The 11,501-nt window shown below is 38.9% G+C and overlaps 1 protein-coding gene across 1 annotated transcript in view; it reads right to left on the reverse strand.

Moving 5' to 3' along the window:
* Positions 1-9,658, reverse strand: part of LARS1 (leucyl-tRNA synthetase 1) — a 70,054-nt gene extending 60,396 nt beyond the window's left edge. Inside the window, exons 1-4 of the mRNA XM_081233588.1 lie at positions 9,505-9,658; positions 2,517-2,635; positions 608-695; positions 125-205 (exon numbers count right to left, since the gene is read on the reverse strand). Coding sequence (XP_081089714.1) covers positions 125-205; positions 608-695; positions 2,517-2,635; positions 9,505-9,510 — 294 coding nt within the window. The 5' untranslated portion in view covers positions 9,511-9,658. The remainder of the gene's footprint in view (positions 1-124; positions 206-607; positions 696-2,516; positions 2,636-9,504) is intronic.
* Between the last annotated feature and the right edge of the window lie 1,843 nt (positions 9,659-11,501).

An 11,501-nucleotide genomic window follows, 5' to 3' on the forward strand; every position in this document is an offset into this window, starting at 1 on the left:
CAAAAAACACTTTAACGTAATATAGAAGTACCTATTTGAAAACCCTATTTCAAGCTCTTGAATTGGATATTACTATTTGCTCTAAGCTAAAAAGAGTACAAAGCAAGCCCAAAAGCAATCTTACCTTAACAGGCATTCCAGTACAGTGTAAACCAAAGGGAAATAGACAAGTTTTTCCTTTCAATCTCTGGTACCCTACTGCAAACTATAGAAAAAAAAATAAATTTAAACTACAAATTTAAATGCTAGACGAATACAAAATTCTGACTTTTCAAAAAGATCATCAGTTTTGTTTTCCTCTTCACATCTTCCTTTAGAATACCAGTTAGATTTTATAGTCATTCCAAAGTTATCCTTTTTTTCCTGTCTTTTCACCAACCTAGAAATTACTTATGAGCATGTATACATACCTAGACCCCTGCACACACACACATACAGCATGTGAAAATAGAAAAATTAAATTACTTTAACATAAAAACCATGCTTAAAATTAAGGAATTCTAAGTTCCCTTAACAGGAAATAAATTCTATAGATGCCATTTCCTTTAAAATAGTATTTATTAAAGACCCTCCCATCCCATTATATTAAACATAGAGGAAGCTTTACCTCACATTTGGATAAAGAAAATGTATGTCCCAAGTGAAGGCGCCCATTCATATATGGATATGGGAAGGTTACAAAGTACTTGTCCTTGCTGCAAGACAATCATGTAAAAAAGAAAGTACAAAAAAGAAAATGTTAAACTCCTCTTACAATTAAGGGTGGGGTCAAGGGGACACACTATAAATAACTTGTTTAAATTTTGGTTACTTAACAGACATTGAAAATTAAATTTATAAATCCAGAAATTAAAAGCTCTCTAAAATTGAAACTTGTTTTTGATTTAGAAAAACTAAGATATTTATAGGTGGCTATTAAAGAACTAAATATCCTTGTAGCAAATATTGGAGGTTTAACTTAAGCTAAAATACTGAGTTAAAAATGATATACTTTAAAAAAAATTAATAGGGAGACTGGATTTACTGTTTTACTGATTAAATGAGATATGCTTTCATTAGATATATATAAAGCAATTCAAAGCCTCTCAGGTAAAATAAAACATCCTCAAAATTATACGATATGTGGTAAATTCCCTTAAAAAGCACCTTTTTAAAGCTGCTTAATGTATTATGTTATACTCCTTTTTTCTATGAATCAAGTGTATCTAACAGATATACGTAAGTTATAAAGCACACCTGTGCTTCATAAATGACCACCTGTAAACACACCATCCAACTTATGAACTCACTGAAGCTACCTGTGTGCTACTCCCCACCCTCCCACCAGAGAGAACCATTATCTTGAAATTTACTTTTGTCATTCCTTTGTTTTTGAATAGTTTGCACATATGTCTATGCTTTTAAATGATACATCATTTAGTTTCACTCACTTGTGAGCTTTTTTCATTCAGTGTTCTATTTCTATGTTTCTTCAGTTCATTTTCTTTCACTGAGCAAAAGCACTTTCTAATTCACTTTTGATTACTTTAAATTACCTTAGAGTTGACCAAAGTTCTAGAACCAAATAGAAACTTCAAATTATAGTTTAAAGTGTAACACCAGAGACTTTGTATTAGAGCAAATTCTTTTCCTCTCTTTAAAAAAAAAAAAAAATTCCATTAGAGTGTAACTTAGTAGCAAGGATAGACTTTGGAATCAGAAAGTCCTGATAAGAAGTCCAAGCCCTGTCAATTCCTGGCTATGCAATCTTAAGCTGGTTACTTAACCTCTCTGTGTCTCAGTGTACTCATCAATAAAACAAAAATTAAAATATTGGTAACCTTAAAGCTTTACTAAGAACATTAAATGAGAATATGCATGTTAAAAAATGGCATATTTCCTATTGCCTTGGCGTATTGAACAATACCTGTTCAATATTAGCTACTATTATTGCTATTTTTGTCAGTGCATTTCCTCAACTCTAAGAAGCACATTTTTCTACAGTCCAACATATCTGAAATTGCGACACATCGTATAATTGATGCATATATTTACTGTGGTACTGTGTTGCAGCAGTTACTTTGTTTTTCCCCAGTATCATATCATTATCTATGGTCTGTCTTCTAATAAACACTTCTTAACATCAAGGCAATACAGATTTATAAAATAAGATCTTTAAATACAGAAATCCTTCAAAATTTATAATCTGTGCCTTTGGAGGTAATTATCACTATAATATGAATCTTTGTAACAGAATGACTTGCTATTATCAGTCAGCAAAGATAAAACTTCAAAACATTTTCCTTTGTCTAACTATGAAAAATATTAGTTTTTAAAAAAACCTTTACGTAGGAAAAAATCCTTTAAGATTTCATAGGAAAGAGGATGCTAATTTGAAATAGAGGAAGTGGAAGTTACCTCCTTCAGCCTGTTTCAGACATTGTAAATACAATCTGCCTTATTCCTTCCACAGAGCAGTTCCTGCGGCCAATGGTTCTCGAAACACAAGGTGTAGAATTTCACAAACTATTACTCACCTAGTCTGTTTCTCTAAATTAGATGCATTGACCTCAAACACTTTCTTGGCATCCCATTTTTGTTGGACTTCTTTCTCAATCTTCTTCAAGAAGTCCACTTTGGTTGTTCTTTTTCTTTCCTATTGGACACAAAAGAGATAGAATAATACACTATATTTCAGCAGACTTGCTTTAAAAAAAAGAAAAAAAAATCTGGGTTCACACAGAACTGAGCTGTTTACTGACAGATTAATTTTTCCATGGTTATCTTGAAATTTAAATGAGTAAGACTAAAAATTAGGGCTATCATGACTTGATAGGGTTATCCACTTCAGATGTCAAAGGGATGACTAAAGAATTACTTAAATAAATAAAAAATCTGTGAAATACTTGTTTTTAATTAGATACTACAATATAACACCATTGTCAAATGTTCCTATTTGGTTAAAATAGATGAATACTTAGAAAAGCATAGGATGGTGTGGTGCCTGCTTGCCCAGCTGCAATTATGCCCACCAAAGGAGGATGGTGAGGTCTAATGGGTAGAGGCTGAGAGAGGATTAGTCATCTGCGTGTTCTTTTTTTCAAGGAAGCTGATGAAGAACTTCTCTGCAAAATGGTTAACAGGCTATTAATATGAAATTAAAATGAAACAGAATGGCAAACATGCCTCCAGCATATTGGATCTACCTGGCAACATTCCCACCATCCCTTATGCCACCCTTGGATGAAAATAAAAGGAAAAAACATGCATGATCACTCTAACTCTGAAAAAGAAGAAGGATTAGAACTTCCCTCTCAGTTTGTGACTCTGTGAAAAAGAATTAGCTACTAAAAGCAAGTGTGCTACAGCTGAGGTGGAACATGGGACTTATGTAACTGGCAACTGTGAAAGCTGGATACCAATGGACCATACACAATCTAATTCTGTTTTGAAAACTTAATATTAGTTTCTAGAATTTTATTTTCTTGTACAAAATTATCTGAACTGAAATTAGATTTTCTTCCCCTTCTTACACGCTGACATTTCCAGATTCTGCAGCATTTTCAAATGAGAAAATACCCTGGGTCTACTTATACTGAATACCTTTACAACCTACTGGGCAAGTGACCTTGCCAAGTCATGTCATGTCTCCCTCTGTTCTTCCACTCAACAATTTAAAACATGCTTTCTACTCATATCACAGATATACTGGATTTTTAGAGAGCTATTTTTAAAAATGGTTACACAAATTTGAAGTACTATGCAAACGGGACTTCTGTGCAATTAAAAAAAAAAACCCTAAACTTACCACTATTTCTTCAATAACTATCTTAAATATGCCCTGTGTATTATGTAATAAAAGTAAGAGTACTAAAATTGGGTAAGATTCAGTACAAATCTACCATAGAGTTGTCAAATCTGTTTTACTATTTACTATTTTCAGTTTTATATCTTTTTTTCTTTCTTTCTTTCTTTTTTTTTTTTTTTTGGCCATGCCATACGGCTTGTGGGATTTTAGATCTCCGACCAGGGATTGAACTCCAGCCTTCCTCACTGAAATCGCAGAGTCCTAACCACTGGATCGCCAGAGAATTCCCTCAGTTTTCTTTATTTTAAATCAAAGGATTTGATTAGTAAATCAAGTTTACTATTCCTTTTTATTTTTTTATTTTTTATTTTTGCGGTATGCGGGCCTCTCACTGTTGTGGCCTCTCCCGTGGCGGAGCACAGGCTCCGGAAGCGCAGGCTCAGCGGCCATGGCTCACGGGCCCAGCCGCTCCGCAGCATGTGGGATCTTCCCAGACCAGGGCACAAACCCGTGTCCCCTGCATCGGCAAGCGGACTCTCAACCACTGCGCCATCAGGGAAGCCGTCCTTTTTTATTTTTTTAAGCAAGTTTAAGATAGAAGAGGACAAGCAACAGAAAGATGAAATGTCAGCTTACAAGGGGAGGTGCAATGATGGATTAAAAGAACCCTGCCACAGGGGCTTCCCTGGTGGCGCACTGGTTGAGAGTCCGCCTGCCAATGCAGGGGACACGGGTTCGTGCCCTGGTCCGGGAAGATCGCACATGCCGCGGAGCGGCTGGGCCCGTGAGCCATGGCCGCTGAGCCTGCGCGTCCGGAGCCTGTGCTCCCCAACAGGAGAGGCCACAATAGTGAGAGGCCCGCGTACCGCAAAAACAAAACAAAACAAAAGAACCCTGCCACAAAGGCAGAGAGGAAATAAGAAAGAATTCCACATTTGAAAAGTCACGGACAGAAGTTTCTCTAGCACCAAAGGAAAATAAAAATGACAAGTAAATTTTTTATTTCTATAAATCCTGACCAGATCGTAATTGCTGTGAGTAGAACTTATATCAAAACACAAATCTGATCAAGTCAATTCCTCTTCAGAGGTTCTCTACTGCTCTCTGAAAGTCCATACTCTTAAACCTGGCACTCAAGGCCCTTCTTATCTCATCTTTGCCAGGCCCCTCCCTCTTCCCTCTCACCACCACCCCAGGCCTATTAAGCCACCTGCACTTTCCCAAGTGTGCCAAGCTCCCTTTCTCCCCTGTGGGCCTTTGTTCAAGCTATTCTCTCTGCCCTCATACCCCACCAATCTCTTTGCCTGGCTACCTCATCCTTCAGGTCTCAGCTGATCACCTGCCTTGATTCCCCAAGAGTGTATCAGGTACCATTCTTAATATGTTCCTACCTACCAGTATTAACTCTATGATAGCACTAATCACGCAGTATCAGTATCAGTCTGTCTTCCCCATAGGACTGTAAGTTTGTTCACAGTGGGGACTGTGTCTCATTTCTCATTATATCCTCAATGTCTAAGCTTATAGCAGCTCTCAAATATTTGTTGAACATTTAAAGATTTAAAAAAAGAAATGAGTAATACACTGCCAGCTTTTGCATACCATGGCCATAACAAAATAACCTAAGACTAAGAACTGGGTTGCATATTTGAGTCAAGTTGCTAAGCAATTTGGACTCTTTCCCAAGAATTTCCATAAAACTAAATGCGGCTGCATAAGGAATTTCCTTTTCCAAGAACGAATAAGGCCCTCCATCTATTCACTCTTTTCCATTCCTGCTACCAACTTCATTTAGACCCTCAGCTCCTTGGCCCCCTCTTACTGCAAAATCCTCTTTTTAACAAGTAACCTGTACGTTATAAGTAAGTCTCTCTATTCCTATACATGCTGACCCCTGTTTTCAATTCTAACATGCAAGAACTACCATTTGAAAAAAATCTATGGCAGAAGACGACAGTTTGCCTATGCGATATCCATTCCCTCCCTTTCTTCCTCAGCAACAGACGTCCAACCTCACTTAGGGTAGTGCAGCAAAGGCAGTTAAGCATACTCTTCCATGGTTCCAGGAGAATTCACAGATTGGAGCTATGGGACTGGGTTCTGGCAAAGGAGTTTTGAGCAGAAGAAAGTAAGTCACTTCCACCTGGCCCTTAAAACAGCCTGTACAACTCCTAATAGCCAACTTAATCTGTAGGTGGAACAGGCACACTGCCTAGGGCCCACAATACTTCTAGGAGCTCATCAAAATATTTTAATATCTTTTAAAATCAGAAGAAAAACTTAAACTTTTGGATAGAAGAAAAATCTTTAATATATAATATTAATATATCTGGCTTTATACAACACAGTTGTCAAATATAATTTCTAATTTTTTTTTTTTTTTTTACAGAGGAAGCAGCCCACAAAGGCAAAAGTATCTAAGGCCTCATGAAGCCTTGTTGTACCTCCTATCCTAGGGTCATGGGTCATATGAAATCCCACGGTATCATCAGTAAATTCCTCTTTCCTTTAACCAACTTGAGTTGGCTTCCACCGCATGCAACCAAATAATCCCTGATATTTACCCAGCTGGGTTGTAAACTCCTGGAACCAGCAACTTTTAGAACATTTATAGTCACCTCAGCACCACATCCAATGCTAATATAGACACAGAAGTTACATGACAAATATTTTTTGCTTAAAAATGACATCAACCACCCATGAAAGCAACAGTCTTCACAAGTTACTTAGAACTATGTGTTTCTTGTCACTGTACTGAGCATGCTAAACGCACAAAAGCTCTTCTCTGAGGTCTCTGCTTCTCAGAAAAACTTGTTCCTCAAAACTCAAAGGTCAATTGTAACGAAATCTGATATTGGCCCCAGCACCAACTTGTTGTATAACTTTGAGTAAGTCACTTGATCTCAATTTCTTCATTGGTTACTCAACTAAACAATTGGTTTGCTGTTTTGTCTCATTTTGTTTCGTTTTGTTTTGGTTTTGGCCACACTGCTTGGTTTGCGCAATATTAGTTCCCCAACTAGGGATCGAACCCATGCCCTCGGCAGTGAAAGCACAGAGTCCTAACCACTGGTCGGCCAGGAAATTCCCAACAATTGATTATTTTAATTAGTTAAAAGGTTATTTAACAAGAGCAAAGTTCCTAAACTTTGGCCCTATTGACATTTGGGGCCAAATAATTCTTTGTTTTCAGGGGCTGTCATGGGCACCACAAGATGTTTAGGAACATCCCTGGCTTCTACCCACTAGCTGCCAGTAGCATACCCCAGTTGTGATAATCCAGAGTCTCCAGACCACATGTTCTCTGGGGGACAAAATCACCCCCAGTAGGGCTTCCCTGGTGGCGCAGTGGTTGGGAGTCTGCCTGCAGATGCGGGGGACACGGGTTCGTGCCCCGGTCCGGGGAGATCCCACATGCTGCGGAGCGGCTGGGCCTGTGAGCCATGGCCGCTGGGCCTGCGCATCCGGAGCCTGTGCTCTGCAACGGGAGAGGCCACAGCGGTGAGAGGCCCATCTACCGCAAAAAAAAAAAAAAAAATCACCCCCGTAAAGAACCACTGAACTAGATAATAAACTTTTCCATATATTCATAGTATTCTGCAATTCTTAAAACTTTTACGCACATTAACTTATTTGATCTTAACAACAACCCTAAGAGGTGGGCAACAATCGCCCTAAGAAGTGGGCAGACCAGCGATTACCATTTCAAAGATGATGAATCTGAAGCTCAGAGATCATCATGCCAGCAAATGGTCAGCTGGACAAAAACCCTCATCTTCTTACTTTTATTTCTGCTTTCTCTAGTACTCTGGCCATATCCTAGCACCACTGGCTGTAGAACTTAGACAAGATCCTTAACCTCTTTAAGCCTCCATTTCCCTATCTATAAAATGAGAATAATAATTATATCTACCTTGTACTATTATTATGAGGATTAAGAGATAAGCATGAAGGACTTAGCATAGTGCTGGCCCCATGTTAAATGCTCAATAATGCTAACCATTATCACAGAGAGACAACTAGACATCATGTGCTTTTTATCAGATGTCAAAATGGCATTGTGGTTCTGTTTTAAGAGAATATCTCATGATATTTTAAAAACTTACTGAAATATGTATGGATGAAATGATACAGCGCCTTGAATTTGTTTAAAATGAATCCTGACAGGTGGAGGAGGAGGTTCTGGGGAAGGTACGACTGAAACGAGATTGGCCCTGAACTGCCAATTATTGAAGTTGGGTGATGGGCACATGGAAGTACATAACACTATTATTTCTACTTTGTTCACTACTTAAATTTTCCAAATGAAAAATTTTACAACAATAAAAAATTTAGAGTTGACTATTATCTTTATTACAACAAATCCCCAGATATAAGTCTGATATGTAACTAAAAAGTATTAAAACTGTCAAAACCTCTATAAAATAAATATTCCTATGATATGAAGGAAATTACATTGCTTGCTCTTCACAAATTCAATTATAATATAAAAACTAATTTTATATCCATGCTACTTCATGTTTATTATCTTATACTCTTTACTATTGGTAAGGTTTCTTCCAGAGTTAGAAAACTTTCATTACAGGAGGGTGCTTGCAAAAGAAATTTCCCCATAGTTTACAATTGTAAATAGTACAATAATTAAGAGAATGAGCTCCAGAATGGGACAAAATGAATTAAAATTCTACTTCTTAGTAGCTCTGATCTCACCCCCTCTATTCTATACAGGAACATCACTTTATCAGTTTTCCCTTTCTACAGGACAATTTCCAAAAGCATACAACCACTATATAATTTCTCCTGTCCTTAAAAAAAAAACCAAAAACAAACAAAAAAAAAAACCCTCTTTTAACCTTCATCTATTACCCCATTCCTCTGCTCTCCTTTATAAAATTCTTCAGAAGAGTTGTCCATACTCATTATCTCCAGTCTCTCTCTTCCCATTCATTCTTGAACACACTCTTCAATCAGGACCTACGAGGCTTTATATGACCTACATCCACCCACCAATCAACCACCACCACAACTACCCCCCCACATAAACACACACACACACACACACACGTCGTCGTCGTCATCATCATCACCTCCCCCTGGATGACAGTCCTTTGCACATACAACCCTCCTTGTTTTTCACTCCACTCACACTGTTGGCTCTGCCCGGAAATCTTTTCCTCCGTATAGCTGCATGGCTTGCTCCCTTACCTTCTGCCACAATGCCACCTTAGCAAAGCCTTTCTTGATCCCCCCCTTCCTGATCTATTTTTTTTGTTTATAGCACCTACCGGCACCTGACATATTTTACCACATACTTTAGAATGTAGCGCGCACACACGTAAACACCATGAATGCAGAAATGTTTGCTTACTTTGCAAAGAGGTGCTCAAAAATTTTTTGTTGAAAGGAGAAATCAATGTCACATACTCCTCTTTCTCCAAATCAGTTTTTAGAAACTTTGGTGAAATAACACACGTTACATGAAGTAATCTACAAAGTTAAAGATATCAGGGCCTCGCTCATCACCTAGCAAGAAAAGGCACATCCTCACAACAGCCAAGCCTTAAACGTGGGAGGCAAGGCCTCCCCTTTCTTTAGAAAAGGATTTTTTCCCTTCAGGACAGTGGCTACCACATGGGGCCCGTAGACTCTGGCGAAAGCAGGTAACCAGCCGGGTTCCAAGGCCTGGCCTAGCGGACCCTCTTCCCGCCAAAACTCACCGCCATGGCGCCGCCCGTCCGACTGTGCAAACCCACGACGGTGACTTCGGTGATCCCCCTCAAAGGAGTGGTTACAACCTTTCCCCTCCCTCTCTGGGAAGCCAGGCCTACCACGACACTAAAGCACACACTTCGCACCTGATGAGGCAATCACGGGCTCACTAATTAAGTACCTCCGGGGGCATCTCATAGCCTGCTGGGAATCGTAGTTCCCAGACCCCTAGACCCCACGTCCTGCAGGTACCTATTGACTACATTTCCCAGAGGACAACAGGCTACGGAAGTGTACCCGATAAGCCACTCAGAGGGGAACCGGTAGTGACGTCATGAGCATGTTGAACTACAAAGCCCATGATGCAGTTCGGGGTCGCAGACTGCCGCGAGGGCGCCCTGAGTGACGTGGGGATAGCCCGCGTTCAGCGTTTTCACCGTGTGGAGCTGGGTCGGGTGTCTTGTCAGGATGCCAGGATGCAAGGTGTATTCGTCTTCAGTGACTGAGGTGCTAATTATGCGTTGCCGTTGTGCACAGATATTTATCACTGTCGGTGGCATTCAAAAGTCCAGAATTTAGACATTTTATAGCCGTTTATTAACAATCTCCATTTTATTAAAGGAGAGGCTGGAAGCCTTCTACCTGGTCCCAGTGCCAAGCTCAGACTGTTTCATCCGTGTCACCAACCAAGACTGAGCTGTCTGAAGTGCTCGTCACTAGCCACATTGTGGCTATTTAAATTAATTAAAATTAAGTAAAGTTTAAAATTTATTTCTTCAGTCGCACTAGCCACTTTTCACCTGCTGGAAAGTCCATGTGCCTAGTTGTTACTATATCTGGACAGTGCGGATATAGAACATTTCCATCATCAAAGAAAGATCTATTGAAAAGTGCTGATCCAAGACTTTTACTTTCTGGTGGTCAGATTAGTTACTCTCACATGCATTCCTTTATTAATTCAATAAATAATCCTTAGGGATCTACAAAGCACTTGGAGGGGTGGAGGTGTGCCCAGCCCAGAAGTGTGTCTTCCTAATGGAATAGAGGGAAAAAATTTTTAATAAAAATTTTAACAAAAATAAATTTTGAATTATATATGTGTAATATATATTGTATTTACATTTTTCAACAATTAGTTTTGAAATATAAATTTAATGATGGCCTAACACAACGCCTGGCACGTAGTATGGGCTCAATAAAAATTTGTTGGATGAAAGGAAGTTAAGAATGAACCTTAGGTTATAGAGAACCTACCAGTGGTTCTCCTGCCTCCAGGCTCTTACACATACAGATACTCCACATCACTTTCCACACTCTGTACCTGTAGCTACTAACCATTTAGACATGACTTCCTGACAGCCCAAGTCTGGGTTGAACGTCCGTTCCTAAATATTCTCTGAAGCACCCGCTTCCTGCCCTCCCTTGGGAAATTTATCTCACTGCATTTTAATTGCCTGTTGATTTATCACTAGAGTTAAGCTCTATGATAGCAGAGGCTGCCTAGCACAGTGTCTGGCACATAGTAGGTGCCTTATAAGTATTTATTGAATGAATGAAAGAATCCTCATCATCCACAGCTCTTCTAACTATGGTTAGGCTTTCCTGTTCCAATTCTGCCCTAACCAGTACTATTTGTCATCTTTGACTCATCAGCTTCCAATCCACGTTGGTTATTGAAATTATTCATACAACCAATACTTATTAAATACCTCCTATGAACGTGACATAGAGGTAAGGTATAGTAGGGAACAAGACAGACACTGCCCCTGCCCTCATGGAACTTACAGTCTAAAGTGCATGAGCCAATAAAGAAGAAAATAAACAAGTGATTGTGTGATGACAAATTACGAAAATTATGAAAAACCTACCCCCATGCCTCCAACTGCATTCTTTTTAATTTTCCTATTTAAGTGACAAATATTTTTTTCAAGGGTCACTTGGTTTTCATTCATTCGACAAAAATTTAATTCACTTATACTATATACAAGGCACTATCCTAGATGCT

Source organism: Mesoplodon bidens (assembly GCF_964165515.1).
Source record: "Mesoplodon bidens genome assembly, chromosome: 4".
NCBI classification, from domain to species: Eukaryota; Metazoa; Chordata; class Mammalia; order Artiodactyla; family Ziphiidae; genus Mesoplodon; species Mesoplodon bidens.